This window comes from Euleptes europaea, chromosome 16 (assembly GCF_029931775.1).
Source record: "Euleptes europaea isolate rEulEur1 chromosome 16, rEulEur1.hap1, whole genome shotgun sequence".
NCBI lineage: Eukaryota > Metazoa > Chordata > Lepidosauria > Squamata > Sphaerodactylidae > Euleptes > Euleptes europaea.
Window position 1 is genome coordinate 34,221,409 of NC_079327.1, and position 19,237 is coordinate 34,240,645.

General features: G+C 40.5%; 1 protein-coding gene across 1 annotated transcript in view; it reads right to left on the minus strand.

Annotated features, from left to right (window-relative positions):
• Positions 1-19,237, minus strand: part of LOC130488160 (phospholipid-transporting ATPase VA-like) — a 114,167-nt gene that overhangs the window by 12,417 nt on the left and 82,513 nt on the right. The window contains exons 3-7 of the mRNA XM_056861763.1: positions 17,740-17,825; positions 8,808-8,914; positions 8,586-8,717; positions 6,676-6,809; positions 2,532-2,784 (exon numbers count right to left, since the gene is read on the minus strand). Of these exons, the coding sequence (XP_056717741.1) occupies positions 2,532-2,784; positions 6,676-6,809; positions 8,586-8,717; positions 8,808-8,914; positions 17,740-17,825 (712 nt within the window). The remainder of the gene's footprint in view (positions 1-2,531; positions 2,785-6,675; positions 6,810-8,585; positions 8,718-8,807; positions 8,915-17,739; positions 17,826-19,237) is intronic.

A 19,237-nucleotide genomic window follows, 5' to 3' on the forward strand; every position in this document is an offset into this window, starting at 1 on the left:
GACTTTTCTTTTTAAAACAACAACAACACTATTTTAAGCATAAGTGCTTACGAAACTCCAAATGGCAAATATCAACTTGAAGGGGGCATCCTATTTTCTCACGCTTAAAGGAAAGCCTCTTCTGGGATGATGCTTCCTATAACACACACTGCATTGTTTAAAGACAGAAGCAATACTTCTCGCTCCAAAAGTATTGTTTTTACCTACACAAATTTAACCATTTAATTAAATGATCAATCAGTCAACTAGAATTCATCAACTAGAAATCAACTTTCTTGTATCACATGACAGTTGCAATCAGAGGAAAAAAAACATTCTTGAGATGTGTTTCTTAGAGCAAGAATCTCACTTGTTTGCCTGATTAGCATGAAATGAAGCATGAAATAAATGAAGTTGCCTGAATAGAGACAGTCTTAGCTGGACAGTAAAATTTCTCATTTTAAAACATGTATTTGTTTCATTTGTATTCTGCCTTTTTCAATGAGACTCAAGATGGATTACAATTTTTTTTAAAATTCAATATGCTATATACTATAAACAACACAAAGAACTACCTACCATTCTGACAGGCATTACAATTTCAGTCATGTAATGAGTTTGATTCATTTGATTCAGCTGCTTGTCTGCTAGCATGTTAAAATAAAAAGCGAGAGCTCCCAGCCCTGAAATCCCTAAAAACCCTAGACCACTTGCACCCCTAACCATGCCCAGTTCTTCCCCAGCTTTGTTTAAAAGAGGGACAACTGAACATCACCTGTAGTCCAGCCCTAAACATGCTAGCTTAGGGAAGAAGGACATAAGACTCTCTGGGAGGTCTGTGAATGGAACCCCAAGAGGTTTTTTCCCCTTTAAAAATTAGGTGTGCAGAGTCCTGATTCTGATAAGGACTGTGGTGGATGGTGTGTGCGCTAAGGCTTCTCCCTGTGCCATTTTTCCCAGCCTGAGATGGCCTTGCAGTCTGCTATTTACCCTCATGGGGCAAACTTATTCAGAACTGGTATTAACAGGAAGTCTCTTTAAAATGATGGAGCAAGCTTTTTAAGAAAGCATGCTCAGGGTTGGGTTGTCTGGCTTTTTGTCACCTGAAAGGAAATTTTGCAAAAATTAGTAACAAATCTCAGAAAGTAATTTTATTCCTTGATTTACAGCACTGCAAAATGTAGCGGACTCGGCTGCCCAGTCTTCACCAAGTCCAAACAAGAGGACAAGCCAAGAACGACTGTGATTTGCCTATGCAAGGACTAAGGAATCTGGGTAGACCAAGTGGAAATTGTTAGGATACCCCCAACATCTTTACTATGGAGACCTTTTATGGTTTTATGAGTTCTCTCTCCTGTCTTACTTTCCTATTTTTCACTGCTGAAATTACAGAAAAAAATGCTAACGGTACAAGAAGCGTAGGTTTCCAGTTTGTGGAAATGCCTCCTTGAGTATTCACACCATATAAGTGAGGTCAATTGTGCCATACTGGAAAAAATAATATTAGAGGGAAAGTGCCCTGGGCACTGGCAAGTCTCCTGTTGATTGAGTCCTACAGAATAAGTGGAGTGGTAGTGGTGGGAAGGAGAAATCAGGGAAAGGAGCCAGATTATACAAGTCCAGCCTTCAGCTTTAGATCACCTGTTGGCCATAGTGCTAGACAGGTCTGGATACAGAATACAAAGAAGAGCTGCAGGCTGTCCTTGGAGTAGAGAACATTGAATGTTTCCCTATAGTGCAAAGACTTGGACTGATTTTATTACTGAGATTACTAACCACGGATGGGTTAAGGTTTTGAATATATGAATAGTAATGCTACCTTATGTTGAGTCAGATCACTGGTCCACCTATCTCAGGACTGTCTACTGTGGCTGGCAAGAAGAAGAGTCGGTTTTTATATGCTGACTTCCTCTACCACGTAAGGAAGAATCAAACCAGCTTACAATCACCTTCCCTTCCCCTCCCCACAACAGACACCCTGTGAGGTAGGTGGGGCTGAGAGAGCTCTAAGAGCTGTAACTTACCCAAGGTCACCTAGCTGGCTTCATGTGTAGGAGTGGGGAATCAAATCCAGTTCACCAGATTAGCCTCCGCCGCTCATGTGGAGGAGCGGGAAATCAAACCCGGTTCTCCAGATCAGAGTCCACTGCTCCAAACCACCACTCTTAACCACTACACCATGCTGGCTCTCCAGGGTGTCGGCCACAGGTCTTTCCCAGCCTTATGTATGCAAATAAGGTGCTCCACCACTGAACTCTGCCGAATAAATTATGTGCTAACAAGTTGACTCTCCATTTGATTTCAGAGATTGACTTCAGAAGAGAGTTTATTACAGTAGAATGCACCATTAAAAAAAACAACAGCCCTAATCCATCCAGTTGTTTGTATTCTGTTAGCATAGCAGGGTCATAAAGTAATAGATAATATTTCCTCAAAATCATTTGACACGGGTGATTCCCTTTCAGTTTACACCTAAAGAATCATAACTCTGGCTTTTATGGTGATAGCAAATTTTATGTACTCTAATTTAATTAAAAAGTTATCACACTTACCATTAGCATCATGGGAATATTCTATGCCGGAAACGGTGCACCTTCGGAAGACCATTTTATTCTCAGTTAGAGTCCCAGTCTTGTCTGAAAATATGTACTGGATCTGCCCTAAATCTTCAGTGATGTTCAGAGCTCGACACTGCAGTTGAAAATCTGTTTCTTCATCATATAAATCCTTATCTTGATGAATAAAAAACACTTGGCATATTTTAACAATTTCAATGGAGACATACAAGGAAACTGGAATCAGAACCTGAAATGCATAAAAATACAGAGTCATTAGTAGAAAAAAAGCACAGGGAGAAAGAAGGGTAATTGAATCAATGTGTGGTGAAAATTGCAGCATTGTACTATACCTGTTTCCAATTTATATAGTCTGACTTAAAGCCAACACTGTAAAGTTATTAGAATATTTGCAAAGGTTTACTGTGACAGATTAAGAAAGCTTATGGAGCAGTTTGTAGAGCTGATATCCATAATTAGGTCTGGTGGTGTGATTACCAAGGCTCAGAGAGAGGCAAATGTTTTCAGGATAATAAGATGGGCTTGAAAGTAAGCTAGGAAAAGAAGAAAAGGGTTGGGGGGGGGGAGACAGAGAGTGCAGTCAGAACCCTGCTAGCACAAAAGATTTAGCAAAAGAAAAAAAATCTGAATTAATACTTCTCAAATTTTATCTGTATACATAACAGGCTTCTAAATTAGCTCCCAGGGAAGTTTAATCAAGCAAACACAGAGAGATGCTGGACAGGAAGCTGTCTTTTCAGATGTAGATTTTGTGAAGGAAAGTAAACATTTTATAATTGCTGATCACAGTGTTACTGTAAGAGATTTTTCCAGGTATCCACCAGATCTCCAAATATTTTCTAAAACTTCCCAATAAAAGGCTACATTCACAGTGAAACATTTTCTTTCCTAACATAGTGCTGATGAACCAGTGTGATGTAGTGGTTAAAATACTGAAATAGGGTCTGTAACAACTAGGTTCAAATCCACTCTCACATGGAAACTCACTGGGTGACCTTGGGCTATTCTCGCTCTCTTGGAGCTTAATAGGGTTGCCAACCTTCAGGTGGTAGCAGAAGATCTCCTGCTATTACAACGGATCTCCAACTGACAGAGATCAGTTTGCCTGGAGAAAATGGCCACTTTAGCAATAGGACTCTATAGCATTGAAGTCCCTCCCCTCTTAAACCCTCCCCTCCTTAGGCTCCTCCCCAAAAACCTCCCGTCGATGGCGAAGAGGGACCTGGAAACCCTAGAGCTTAAGCTGCCTCATAGGGTTGTTGTGAGGATAAAATGGAGGAGGGGAAAAATGATGTCGCTCTTTGGAGCTCCTCGGAGGAAGGCCTGGATAAAAAATAAATAAACGTATTCCAGGTCTTGTGGCTAGCTGCAAAGCACATTCAGCTTAGGCAAAGGATGGATCAGCCACCTACATATGATGGCTGATGGGTATCCTTTCCTCAATGTTAGCTTCTCAACTTCAGAGAAATCGTAGTGAGAAAAAGCTATGACTGGTAACGCATCCAGAAAGGGAAACTTTGTGACTGGTACCTCTTCTAGTTCATAAACAGCACTACAAAGGGACAAGGATGGGAATGTACCTGGGGGAAAGTTACTCTCCCTCCTCACCACGGAGCCCCATTTCTGTGGCACCAAAAAACGTGAAACAGCCTTAGACATTACTTTGTCCCTAAATATTTTTCTAGTACTTTTGCTTATTTAGCTGTAGATAAAACAGTTGGTGAATACAGAAGCACATTTGTGTGTGCATTCTTCTGTGAGGGGAAAAAAATGGCTTGCTGGCTAATCATTGACTGCCTACTGATGCCTCAAAAGGAGGGAGGGTGACACAACACACATTATGCACTTTTAAGTGCTGCTTCCTGATTATCTTATTTTAGTCTTGCAGTTCACACACAAGTAAGAACGTAAGAACGGCCCTGCTGGATCAGACCAAGGCCCATCAGGTCTAGCAGTCTGTTTACACAGTGGCCAACCAGGTGTCTCTAGGAAGCCACAAACAAGACAACTAGCCAAGAATGATCTCAGATAACCTGTATGGATATGCAAGATTAAAAAAAAAATTCACTGAAGACCTTTTAATTGTTTTTGTAATAATTATTGTACATGTTAACTTTTTATTGCATTCATTTTCATTTCCAAGGATTCCAAGGGAAACACAGCCCTCCTGCTTCACTCCATTACATGTGCTATGCTGTGGATAATGGCTGCTACTGAGGTTTGTGGTGGAAGCAGCCAGCCATGTTGCTGGCTGGCCAGTCTGTAGGAGGGGCCAACAGTAAAGGAATGGCTCTCCTCCCCACTTTCTCCTCCAGTGCCCTGGATGCTTACATTGAACACATGGACACATGAAGCTGCCTTATATTGAATCAGACCCTTGCCCCATCAAAGTCAGTACTGTCTACCCAGATTGACACCGGCTCTCCAGGGTCTCAGGTAGAAGTCTTTCACATAACCTACTTGCCTGGTTCCTTTAACTCAGGGGTGGGGAACGTCAGGCCCGGGGGTTGTTTGAGGCTCACGAAATCATTTCGTCTGGCCTTTTGTGGGTCCTGGCAGATCTCTAGCTCAGAAGGATGTAAGACTGGTGATCCGCCCCCTCCTGCGGACAGGAATAGCCTGTATTCAAGGCGGATGTGAGTTTGTTTTGCCAAGAAAAGAACCTTTCCCCCCTTGCAGAAGAGTAGTTAGCTATGGAGCTGCTAGGACCACCCAAGAAACTGTGTTAACCCTTTCGCACCCGGGCTGTGGATAAACGTATTCCCTCTGTACTACAAGAGGGCTGGGGGCAGAAGTGGTGACAATGGAGGGCTTAAAGGGGGCAGGGCCAGAATGCGGGGGGGGGGGTGAGTTCTTAGCCAGTGTGTCCTCATTTCATCCCTGCAGGTGGAGGTAGCAAGAGCCGGCTATAGAATCTGGCCCCGACCTTGCGGAGCAGGAGCAACTCTGGTGTGCAGCTGGATGGCTACGCCCGGCTGGTGCAACAGACCATCCTGTGCCACCAGGTGGGTGAGTGCGCCACCGGTTGGATGCCTGCCTGCATGCCCGTGCTGGGGGGGGGGGTCATCTGGGGCAGCTGCCTGCTTGGGGCTTGGTTGGCTAATTTTTAAGTTGATAATTTTGTATAGCCTGTGAATGATGTTATAAATATCCAAATGGTCCTTCTGCATGCCAAGCAGATGATCTACCACTGAGCCACAGCCCCTTCTCTAAAGCCCCTTCCCTCCCATTCAGGCAGCCAGGGTGGTGGTGGTGGTGGTGGTGGGGCTATATTGCCCAGGATGCACTAAGACAGAGTAGGTTGTGGGAGGGGTGGGAGAGTCTTCTCTTTCCCATTCCACCAACCTACTGGCTGTTTGCTAAGTTAGCCACCAAATGCCTGGTGCTGCTACAACAGCGGCCTCTCACAACACAGTAAATTCAGTGAGGGAGGAGATGAGATAGAAGATAGTGAGACAAGAAAGTCTCTCTCCTATTAGGACACAGAGAACCAAGGAATGGCAATCTCTTATTCATTCTTTGTGTTCATAATTCAAACAAATGAAATGAATGGTGCTTTTTGGTTTGTTTGTATTCATTTGGAAACAAATGCACATCTCTGGTAATCTGCCTTGAAGCTGATGAATGGTGTTTGAGGCTGGGTGTTACTGCTGCTGTAGATTATATTGGTTTAATTGACCATTGTTTATAACACAGTCATTTCAAATTGTGCTTAATTGTCATTTTGTTGGAAGCTGCCTCAAGCCTTGGAGAGGCAGAATTCAAATGCTTTAAATAAAGTTTTGAAAAGCTCACAATCAACTATTGCCATGCAACTTATTTAACTGAGTGTGTTTTCAGCACAAGACTTGTTTTTTGCAGAGTCTGAATATTATTCACATGTGTGAATCACAGCAGTGCAGTCTTAAGCAGAGTCGGCAGCAGAGCTATCCTAAACAATTCTGTGTAATTCTGTTTAGGATTGCACATAAAAGTATTCAGCATGAGACAGTAAGATTTTGTTTCTTAGCTGTATATTATCTTAATTTTGTTAGCACTGAAATGAAACAATGTATTTAGTAGCACAAATGCATTGGCAGAAACATCTAAAAGCTGTCTCCATTATGTGTCACATGGTTACCTGAAAAACTATGATCATCGTCAAAAATAAATAAACTGCAGCTACAACTGGAGACAAATAATTTCCATCAGGACCTGGGACATCAAAAACAGGCTTCCTCTTGTCATCATACTGCCAGACCCAGATTCCATGACCTACAAGGCAGGTGAAAGAGATGAAAATACAAAGTAAACATCAAGTGGCAAAGTCAACATATTTAATTTACACGTTTCTCCTAGGAGAAAACCTGCAAAAGAAATGGAAAACCAACTTCCGTCGGGATCGAACTCAGGTCGTGAGCAGTACTGCAGCTTACCACTCTGCACCACGGGGCTCCTTATTTGGTGCTTGTAGCTGTAAATATATATGCACTGTCAGTTCACCTTATTATTCCATTGATTTTTAATCCCATTATTGGGCTATTTATTTACAGTTACAACACATAAATTTGAAATAACAGTAACTATATTAATTAGAAACATTTTGGTAATATGAGGGGTGCAATTTATGGAAATGGACTGCCAAGGGGTATACAAGTAAAACAGGCTAGGAACCACTGGTCTAAGTAGTCCTTAGTGACACTGAAGGCTGCCGATCAATTTGAATCAGCAGCATCTTTGAGCATAAACTATTTTGGGAAAACCATATGCAAACCAGTTTGGCAGTCTTCACATTTGATCACCACCTCTGAGAATTGTAAGTTCAACAGTTGAATGTGTCTGTGGCAAGATTCATAGCATCCCTATTCTTGACAAGTGTAATTACCTCAGGAGTTGTCATGGGGCAGCCTGCTGAGGCTTCCTCAGATGAGAAGGACCTTGAAGCAGCAGGCAGTGGAAAGGAGGAACAGCAGCAGGCTGAGCAGTCACAGACAGATGAGGCTTCCCCATGTTTACAACCGCCCAGCACAAGGGATGTACCTGTGTTAGAAGGCCAGCTGCAGGCAATATCACCAAAGAGCCCCCCAAAGCAGATAGAGCAGAGGCACCAAACGCTAAGAGTACTACTACATAATCGTAGGAGGAGTGCTAGACTGCAAGCCCAGTGAAGAATACTCCCTGCTGACAGTAATGAGGCTAATGAGATCCACCAGGCAAGGGATGCTGAGACAGGGGAACAAGCAACAGCTGGTTCACCTTAGACCTATTTAAGCAGGCACTTGCATCCAGGCCACTGTGGGAATAACTTGTTACCACTGCTCTGTGCTCCTGAGACTCTTGTGGCTTTGACCCTGGAATGCATCTTCACTTAGCATTTGGACTTTGCCTCTGATACTGAGACTCTTGTGGCCTTGACCTCAGAACAGACTTTGGCTTGGCATTTGTACTTCACTTCTGAGGTGAACCCTTTGGAGATTGACCCTCAGACTGCTATCTGACCACGCTACCTGCCTCTGGTCCTCAGATCTGCCAGTATTCAGGACAGGAGTGTTCATCAGTTAAGACTACAAGGACAAGGGAGCCTACATTCAAGTCTCTGGGCAAATAATTCCTTTTATCTATAGACTTGATGGTGGTAATGGAAGTTATCCAGAGAGAGAGAGAGACTGACTGTGCAATCCTGAAGGGATGGAGCTGACATTAGTCGGCTTCCAAACCTCTTTTGGCTTAGGAACGCCCCTATATGCTGCAGCGTTGCTATGCCAGGAAAATAGTTGGTGTAGCCCGTGTAACTCAATGAAGGAATTTAACTTTTTAAAAACAAACCAACAAACCAACAAACATCTTAACCTTTAACCTAGGAAGGCCAAGTTACTTCCTCACTCCCAAGTGGGCAGGAACAAAGAATTAAGAGTCCTGTTTCCTCACAAAGATGAATTATGCTCAGTGTTTATATACTTACACATAAATTAGCAGAAATATCTGCATTTCTTATTTTCCTGACTTTAATATTTTGCTATCAATTTTTTTTTAAAAAAATTGAGAACTTACCAACAGCTGAAAACAGACACATCACGATAAGTATGAGGACACACCAAAGGACATCAACATTCATTTGTCTTTCAAGCTTACTGCGTTTATAACGTGGTCCATTGTTATTTAATAAGGCTTTCGTCTCATGCCCTGCCAAAGGAATTGCATCGCAGAATAACATGTAGAGTTTGGGTGCTGATCAAAACACATGCAATACAAAAACATTTGCTGAATCTTTACCTGCATAGATGACTATCCCTGAGACTTCTTCTGTATTTCTAATAGTACATCCTCGTAATAGAAGATTATCTTTATACAGTGCAACCTTCTTCCCACCTGTATGGACGCTGAAAAAGAAGATGGCAACAACTTATATAAATAGCTGCTCCTTATTTTTGGAGAAGGAGAAGCATATAACTGAATTCTAAACAGTTTCTCGAAAATTTAGAAAGATAAATTCAGGCAACTGAATATTTCATTTACACGCAACAATGGGGAAATTCCCACCACTGCTGTTTTACAAATATCATTCCCAACTTTTCCTGACAAGTTAGAATGCAAATCACTCTCCCATTTTCTTGTACATCATTCTGAGGTTATCCACGTGCCAAAACACTGTTCATTTTTGATCATACAGCTTCACGTGTCTTTAAATTTAGAGCCATGTGCTCCAATGCTAGCAATTGTTTTGAATGACAGTCTCTTTACAGTTTTGCAACTTGGTCCTCCATTTCTAAATACTGAAAGCACAACACAGTGATCCTGACCTTTATTCCAGATTTCCTCAAATGTCAAAATCTTTTTCTTCAAAATTAAAAAGCGCATTAAAGAGCTCGATTATAACAGCACTACTTTTCGTGCTCGTCGCGTCTGTTCATCCCAGTTCTTCGGAATACCCCCTCCACGTGGTCTGCCTGCCTATACATATTATCTGACAACTCCTCGTCTCTGTAGAGCTTTTTGCTTGGCTAGATTGAATGCTAACCCTTCTATGGTAATGCAGGGCAGAATTCTGAATATACCATACTCTGACAGGATCTGCCCTTGCTCTTCTGGCTCTATTGACTCTTTAGCCCATGTCCTTTTGGAATGCCGCTTTTACGAGGAACTATATTTCCCCCCTTTTAATATACAAATCCAATGCCTCTGTGACTGACATAATGCCTTTTTTACTAAGCGACAGGGACCCCAAGGCTACATTGTCAGTGGCAAGATTTGTTTCAGTCCTTATATCCCTCCAACACTAGATATATGCTGCTCAAGATCAATTGATCAAGGATCTTCTAAGGGATAAAAGGAAAGGAAAATCTTTTTCTCCCCATTATAACAGGCAACATAATCTTGATACATTAGCATGATACATTCATGCTACTTGCCACAACAAACCTTCATGGTAAATCAAGGATGGGCACCAAATTCCTTTGGTATCTATTCCAGATGTTTATAACTCTCCATGATATCTTCAGTGGTCCAAACAGCACCTCCTAGTACTGTTTCAGGTCATGAAAACTGCTCAGGGAAGAAGGCTGATGCCCCTGCTCCACATGTCGTGGTCATGGGCTGAATTGGGCACCATGTATGTGGGAAATGAGGGGAACCTGCAACTCCCTGACTGTTATACAGGAAACAGGGTGGGAAATCCAGTGCACATAATTCATAATGTGTAAAGAGGCCTTTATTATAATGAGTCTATTTAGAATGCAACAGCTGCAAGGTTTTGAGCATCCATCACTTCTGGCTGACGTTTAATTCTTATTTTCTTATATCTTTACAGGCTACCTTTCAAGAATGTCAATTTCTCTTTAAATTTTATATTTCCTTTCTCCGTATTTTTCTTACAATAGGAGCCAAAATTAAAAATTTGGCTACTCACATAGGTTTTAAATGTTTCCCAAACAGTAACCAAATTCATATTTGACTCATTTTCTAGAAATGATAATATTTATCTTTTAATTTAATCTGCATTCTGACTGAATCATTGTCTAAATGTCATTCTGCTCTCTACTGCTATTTTTTTTCTTAAAATGTGGGAAATTTTACTTCTTTTAAAAGTGGAGACAACCCTATTTTCTTTTATTCTGAGATATCCCTGTAAAATCCATAATTTCCCCAAAGTGCATGAGTCTGTTTGATTGACCTTTATGTAGCTTGTTTTGTCCCATAAGCTTTGCTTTCCTATATTTCTTTCTTTACTATCAGATTATGGGATATGTTGCTTTTTCAAGGAACTGCCCTTAGTTGTATAAAAAGTTAAGATAAACTTCCATTTGGTAGAATCTGCCATTTAGGAGCAGTCCTGATGCCAAGGGCAAAATAATCCACACTGAGAGTAAGACACTGAAATTAATTAACAGCTCTTTGTCAATGAAACCTTTGAATGAAACCAATCAATTCCTTTGTTACTGCCTGTTAACCATACTTATTATACTTATTCCTCCATATAGGAGGAAACTTTATTTGTGAGAGTGCATTACTGCAAGGGGGATATTAAGAAGAAAATAATTTCCCAAGTCAAATATAATTAAACATTTATTTTTAGGAAAAGACTAATACTGTATATGCTTAAAGCAAGCACACACAAAGGCATTTTATATAGTTTTTTTTTAATTCTAAGAAAAATAGCATCCCAGATTTGATATTTGCTAGGATGGGCTAGGCTAATGAATCTCATCAGATCTCAGAAGCTATGCAGGGTCAGCCCTGGTTAGTATTTTGATGGGAGACCACCAAGGAAGTCCAGGTTTGCTACACAGAGTCAGGCAATGGCAAACCACCTCTGAACTTTTCTTGCCCTGAAAACCCTATGGGGTCACCATAAATTGGCTGTGACTTGACAGCACTTTCCACCACCACCACCTAGCTGTATTGGGAAATTAACTTGATAGTCATTTAGTTGACTTTAATGGGAAACACATTTCTAGGTTTAATTCTTTGCCAAACTGGATTGAAATTATCAGAGATCTAATCAACTTGCAAATTTAGCAAGAAAAAAAGAAGGGATGTCATTGCAACTCAACATAGAAAGGGGGGTGGGCTCTCCTTTGGAGATTTCTAAGCAGAAGGCAGACGACCATCCAACAGCAATGCTGATTCGATGACTCATTGGGGATTTTGGCAGATCATCAGAGGGAGGGCAGGAAGGAATGAGCCAGTGCTCCACACTTGTGGCCTTTTCTTATATGCTCACCACATTGGGGCCAGGAAGGAATTTTCCTCCAGGCCAGATTGGCCCAAGGATCCTAAAATTTCTTTGCCTTTCTCTGGGCATAGAGCAGGGGTCACTGGGAGAGAGGGAGGGGGGAGCTGTGTATTTCCTCCATAGCGCAGGGGGGTTTGGGGTCCCTTCCAGCTCTATATTTCTAATGTGTCACTGGCCCAACGTCACCCAGTGAGGAGCCACTGCAGAGTGGAGATTCAAACCTGGGTCTCCCAGACCCTAATCTGAAACTATACCACACTGGCTATTGTAAGGTAGCTATTATAGAATAGTAACAAACAGCCAGGCCTGGGTTATGCAAGTCATGTGGTAGAAAATCACCCGGTGGTCGCTGCTGGGCCAGGCCCTAGTGAGACTGCCTTCAACCCTGAGCCCTGCCCCCTCCCCCCTGCCTTTTACTGATAGAAACCAAAGCTTGAAGGCTGGCAGTAGTGTTTGCCTAGCAACAGCCATTGAGGGTATTCATTTAAACACTATACTGATCTCTCTCACTCACCTACAGGTGTTGTTTGCTCTTTGTTGCTGCGGGAGGACATAGCTGCGCCTATCCCCCTTCCTCAATCTCTGCTGCTATTCTTTCCTGCAGCCTTTGCCTATTTGTCATGCTTTAATAGGCTTAGTATCACTGGAAGAAGGGAGAATGGAGCCTGAGGCCATCTCTATTTCTATTCCCTACTTCCTGTACTGTCTTACAGCATGAGTAGCCCCTGAAAATAAACATAGCACGCTTACACAGAACCAGAAAGTTCTGGCAAAGCTGGTTAGTGAAATAATGGCAGAGAGAAGAAGCACTCCGCACAGAAATGGCACACAGAACAATGTTGTTTGGCAGTGGACAGGCCAACTTTTCTGTAAATTGACGACTCCGTCGGGCACGTATGCTGCCCTTCCTGTCTACCAGGAAAATGAAACTGGACAGTAAGGTGCCATGATCTATCAGATCAGAAGACTTCTGATGGATTCCAAATGTCAAAAGTAATTCTGTTTGGATTTGAGGAATCTTCAATATTTATGAATGGGAATTCAGTTTGGAATGTGATACATGAATTTCCAACTGTACCTTCCTTCTATTTTCTGTGGCACTTCAAACACATGAACTGCTGTACTTGATTCGTCATCAGATCAAAGAAGATTATCGAATTGATCTATTTATCTAAAAGAAAGATGAGCTTTTATTTTTATTTTTTTGGTGTCAAGAAAAAAGAGAGTGCCAAATTGCATTAATGTACTGTAAAGAAAACCTGTTGTGCATAACACTTTTTTATGGGGACCATGTTATACACAGGGTCATCTTCCATTCAGCTAAATAAAGTAATATTTCCATTTCACAGACATGGGAACTGAGGCTTGGAGATAAATGCCTGCTTCCAGAGACAATCATGTGCAGCAAAGGGCTATGTGCATGATGCTGCAAACATGAAATCTCTCCTCTCAATAGCTGTTTAGTGTTTTTAGCTTGGAGAGAAGTGATAATATTCCCACCTTGGCTTAAGTGGTGATAAATAATCAGCAGTGCAGATGTAATGTAGGAATTCATATGTGAAACACAGTAGCTCCATAGGGGCTTCTGGATGTTATCAGCGAGGATGATCTAAATTAAAAACATTTGATTTTATACACTAGTGATTCTTATTGTATTGGTATGAATGAAGGGAGCATGTAGCTGATGTGGGATGTGAACATAAATCAAGTGCATAGCTGCAGGTAACTCAGTGATTAGGGACATGAAATAATAACGGAAGGGGCTGCAGTGGAAGGATGATTGTGAGGATAATAGTAATACATTTCAAATGTTACAGCGGCATTATCTTATTGTAATCATTAAGAACCACACCTTAAAGTAAGTCAGAACCAGGGTAGGGAAAAAAAATTTAAAATCATTTTTTTTATTTAAATCACATTTTTTAAATAAAATGATTTTTGAGGAAAAAGCTATCTAAAGATAGTTTTCTATTTAAGATACATTGTAGTCCAAAGGTTATTCATCATGAAATAAAGGTTAGTTTTTTAATTATGTAGCATGAGACTGTATATGCATACAATGTTTAAATTTTTTGGTAAATTAATCCATGTTGTGCTCTTCCAGAAGTTTCTGTAAGATTATTTTGGGCAATTGTTCTATCTAGAAGATATTATCACAGATGCTTGGTTTTGCAGATCTTAAAACTGAGAATTTATGTCTGCACAGATAACATGCCTCTTCTTCACAGCAAAAATGTTATAAAATAAACACAATTGAGAAAAAGACCTCATTCCCATTGCTACTTTGCAAATCTATGTACACAGAATCAACCCCTTACCTCTTAAGTGCTAAGTTTCAAGAAGTTCAATGAATAGAAGATTGATTGGAGTGGAATAGATCTGCACAAGGAGCTAAGTGTGAGGAGGGAGGGTTAAGCAGTAAAAATGATGGGGAAACCTTTTGAGCAGAATTCTCCACAAGTCTTGGGATCTTTGTGTGTATAGTCTGAGGTTTATCATATTATTTTCTCCCTGGAGGAGACAATCTGTAATGGCAGCAGGCCATAAAAGAGACTCAATTTGGGAATATTTTAATTAAGTTCATCTACCTATGGGTAAGGCAGGCATGTGTGCAAAATGCAAACACTGCAACAAAGAACTGCAAGGCCTGATCACCCAAATGAAACAACATCATGAGAAGTGCTGATCATATAGAAAAGCATGATTTAAATGTAGTCTTACTGACTAGTAACATAAATTGTGATTTAAATAGATTTGATTTAAATCAAATCCACCCTGGTCAGAACTCATCTACTTCAGTACTGTATGTGTGATATGCAGCATATATTTAGCATTTCTTTTCTGACAATCATCTCTATTAAATAAAAAAGATAAGAAAGCACTTTGACCTTCTAGAGACTAACTCAACGTACTACTGTATGAGCTGTCACAGACCACAGCCTAGTTCTTGAGATGCTGTTGGCTGTAGCACTCTCAAACCAGTTTTCTCCAAACAGTGTTTTAGGTTTGAAGGATAATACTGTAATAGTATACTTATCAAATAGCTATTTTGCTATAGCATTATGTGTTTTGTTTTGGGTAATTATTTTATATAATGAAAAAGTTACTCTCTGACAAAGCAGTGGGGCATCTTAATTAAATAATAACAGGCAATAAAATCAAAAAGGTAAGTCCCTGCCCCAAGAAGCTTGCTATCTAAAATTCAGTAGTGAGGCAGACAACAGAGAGAATCACGGGATTAACTGAATTGGATTTTTTAATGGATTCATATGTTTCTTCTACAGTTTGTCTGCTGTAAGTCTTCAAGGCAGCATACTGATAATAGGGGTCAGTAATTCTTTGAGATGCCAAAAGATACAGGAACAGCCTACCTACTGTGAATCAAAACGAGGTTTATAAAAGCTGAAACGTATCATCGCCTAAAATCTTATTGTAGCTTATGGAATGGAAAAAAGATAATACCGGCAGTGACCTCCTTGTCCTGAATGGTTGACTGAAACTGTTTTGGGTTTGCCCCTATGTTTCCATTGCTTAAAACAATGATATTATATGACATTTACAGTATGTCTCAGATAAACTGCACAAGTGAGAAGCACTGCATTAAAACAAACAACTAATCACAATCAGTTTAAAACTATTCAAACCATAAACATTCTCCTTAAAATTCACCAGTAATATTTATTTTTAACTAACCACTTTATTTAAGAAAATACAATTCTTAGGAGAATTATAATCTTGCAATAAAGGGTTAAAAAGATCAAACCTGCCATTTTGTATGCTATCAAATCCACTTTCCAGCAATGCTTTTAGAAACACTAATAATGGAACCAAGGTCATTCAAAAATATCTGGAGTCAAGTAAGCTAGACTGCATGACCTGGATGGCCCAGGCTAGCCTAATCTCATCAGATCTCAGAAGCTAAGTAGGGTCGGCCCTGGTTAGTATTTGGATGGGAGACCTCCAAGGAATACCAGGGTTGCTGTGCAGAGGAAGGCACTGGCAAACCACCTCTGTTAGTCTCTTGCCATGAAAACCCCAAAAGGGGTCGCCATAAGGCGGCTGCGACTTGACGGCACTTTACACACACACACATGCCTTTCAAACCTCACTCATAAATAAGTTATTTATTTAACTTAATAACATTGCTTTGTTTCACTAAAGCCCTCTAAACACTCAGTTATGCAGAAATTAGGGCCAGCTCAGATGATGACGAAATTCCAAGAAGACCTGAAACTGACAGACAGATAGCCTTTCCCCTTAGAACATCACAACACCTGAAACATAATGGATGTCCTTTTTAGGTCTTCCCCCTGCTGCTTGGCTCTTTTGCTTCAGTCACTTAAATGTTCTTTTAATGTTTGCTTGGGATATCTGCTCTGAAGGAACTTTCTCATGGTGTTTCTTGACTGTTTACCCTTTCTACCTGTGAGCTATATTATGAAGGTGAATGGTTAATGGGTAGATGCTACCATCTAAATGCTATCCTGCACTAGATGGCTTATTGAAATGTATTCTCTTCCTCTCTGATCCTATTTTTGGCCACCTACATTCCACAGAGTATCACAGAAGAAAAACCAAAGATCTTAGGGCTTGGTTATTTGACTAGCAAAATAATAATAATAATAATATGACCAACTGAACAGCTAAATATTGACCAAGTGCTTGAAAATCATTCCTCCTTTAGACAAAGTAACACAACCTGAGTAACAAAACATCAAGAAAAAGGTAAGAAGCTATGCAAGGTAAGCATGTAGACCAATATAGCAACAGAGTAAGGAGGCCAGGAAAGGGCACACACTTCCCACCACTACAGTAAGGATAATAAAAACACAAACAAAATTGAAGAACGGGGGCCCTATTCAGTATAGCGTGCTGTATGCCACATATATAGCCATCTGCCTGCTGGGCAGAAGCTGTGGGTGTCTGCTTTGGGAAATGACCTCCTGGCTCTTAGGGAATAAATTCATTCCTTTTGAGCCCAGAATGGCTGATTTGGAGAAGCTGAATGAGGCACAGAGATACATAGCCAGAGAAGCTCTTTAGGGATGTGGTAGAGGAAGCTGCTCCCATGATGACAGCTTTTCTGCTATCATGGAGAATAAGAGTCTGGGTCAAGTGGGCATCATACCGAGTGAGAAGAAAACTGAAGGGGCCAATTATTCAGGCTATGAATCTTTTCTTATGCTGATCTTACACAGAAAAGGATTTGTGATGGGTTTCTTGACTACATGGTGATTTCCCTGTCTGGTGCACAGAATGTAGGCCTAATGCACAATGTAAATAAAACTGTGCTGGGGAGGAGTCAGTGGTCATGGTGCGCATCAGCACCTGTGACCTTGAGAAATATAGCTGTGAGGTCCTGGAAGAAAAACATCAGCTACTAGGTAAGATATCAAAGTTCACGATGCGACAATTGCAGATACTCTAGATACCGTGGTCTCTTGACTGGTAAATTTTAAGTAGAATTTGTTATGATTATGCCAGTAAAGGTACTGATTGATTGATTGATATCAAAGTTCAGGATATCCAAGGTAGTTTTTTCTGAAAAGCTATGTGTTCCATATGAAGGGCCAGCTATACAGATAGAGCTTGGGAATTGCATTCCATAAATGAGTCAGCTGTGTTGGGAACCAGACTGGCACAGTGGGATAAGTAGAAATGGAACCAGACTGGTGGAACAATATTAAAAGTGCCACATAGCAACTTTAAAACAGAATTCTAGATGAAAGCAGAGCTTGGGAGTTCCCATTCAGGATGACTCATCGCTTAGGGATAATGATGCTAATGTTTCAGGTTCTCAAAGTGAAGATAGGAAATAAACACAGCAATGTTGGTAACATTATTTCCATCCAGTCAATCTGATTTCAAGCAACACTGGTCTCCTCACATAAACATGTCTGATTTATCTTAACTTTTCTCTGTATGATTACGAAACAAGGTCAACAGAACAGATGAATTGTAGGATATACTCACATGAAGCCTCGAAACCTACTTAAGTCATTATTTGGCTCCTCGCATTCGATAGTACTAGTAAACTTTAATGGGTCAAATTCAGAGTCCTAGAATGAAAAAAAAGTATTATGCAATTAGGAGAACTCTTAACATCCAAAATCATTAAAATTTCTTTTTCATTAATGGTGCAAACTCTGTGAATGGCAATTTGGGAGTGTATGTTTTTCAGAACAGTTTTGGGGCTCAAGTGAAATCCACAGACTAAAATGGATACCAAAAAGGCAAAGGGGTTTATACCCTACCCGATAATAATATCATTAGGCACCTGAATAGGTCTAGATACCTCCCTCTACTCTGTACTCTTCCTGAATGAATAATGCCCCCTTCTCCCCTTCTCCCTAAGTGGTTCTTCCCAGAGGATAAATATTTGCTGTAGTGCCAAGGCAGGAACTGTCTACCTGCCCACTTATTTCTCTCATGATCAAAAAATAACATGTGACTTCAGATGAGATTGGAGGGGAAACCCCTATCTTAATCAAAGTCATCTAACTTGTTCTAATCATGAAGGAAATAATCAACGAGCAATAAATGAATGAAGAAATGGATGAATGGATTAATAAAGACTCTTTGTTATAAGAAAAAAAAACCCCTCATCTGGCATTTAGTCAGAAGGATGACAATCCAGTCAGACCAGTGGAAAACCAGCCACTTGGCAACCCTGCATGTAGCCCCTTCAAGACCCTTACTGAGTGATACTATCAGGTACCTATACAGTTCAACAGTTTAACCTGGGAACAATGGACATCTCAGTGCTTCATCTGATTTTCTTGGATTGATTACTAATTGGATCTTGGAGAGGTTTCTACTGATTCCTATATTCTCCCTTATTTTGCACAGTACCCAAAGATAAGCACACGGGATTTAATTACACAAAAACATTTTTCATCTCTCTCTTCCATTAAAATATGTGCATACAACAATAAAATACTATTCTAAAATACAATATAAAAGCAACACATTTGGGATCACTCTTCGAAGGACCTTAATTTCTGTTGGGGCCAATTTATATTAGAAGCGGGCACAGGTTAAAAATTTAGCCTTTACCTACTTCTGTGATGTAGCAGCAATTTTAAACACGCTTCACCATGGAAACACGCTTTCAGATTCAGCTGTGGTTCCCCACAGTTTGTTTCTGCTGTGCGGAAAAAGAGATCAAATGATGCGCAGCCACTTCCTACCCCACAAGGTAGAAGCAGGAACACGATAACTTTTTAATGTGCACCCTGTTCTGATGCAACATATGTAGCAGCCTGCAGATATGAAAATAAATCTCACTCTCTTCCTGCGATAAAGTCACTTCCAAGAACAAGTGTATTTGAGCTAGCTAAAGTAGAAGAAAAGGGATTTGTATGGGCAGGCGGAAAATACTAAAATGATCATTAGCAGGTTTCAAATGTTTCAAGTTAAAGCAAAGCCATCTGGGACTATATAAATCAATACATTGTCAATTAGGAGAATG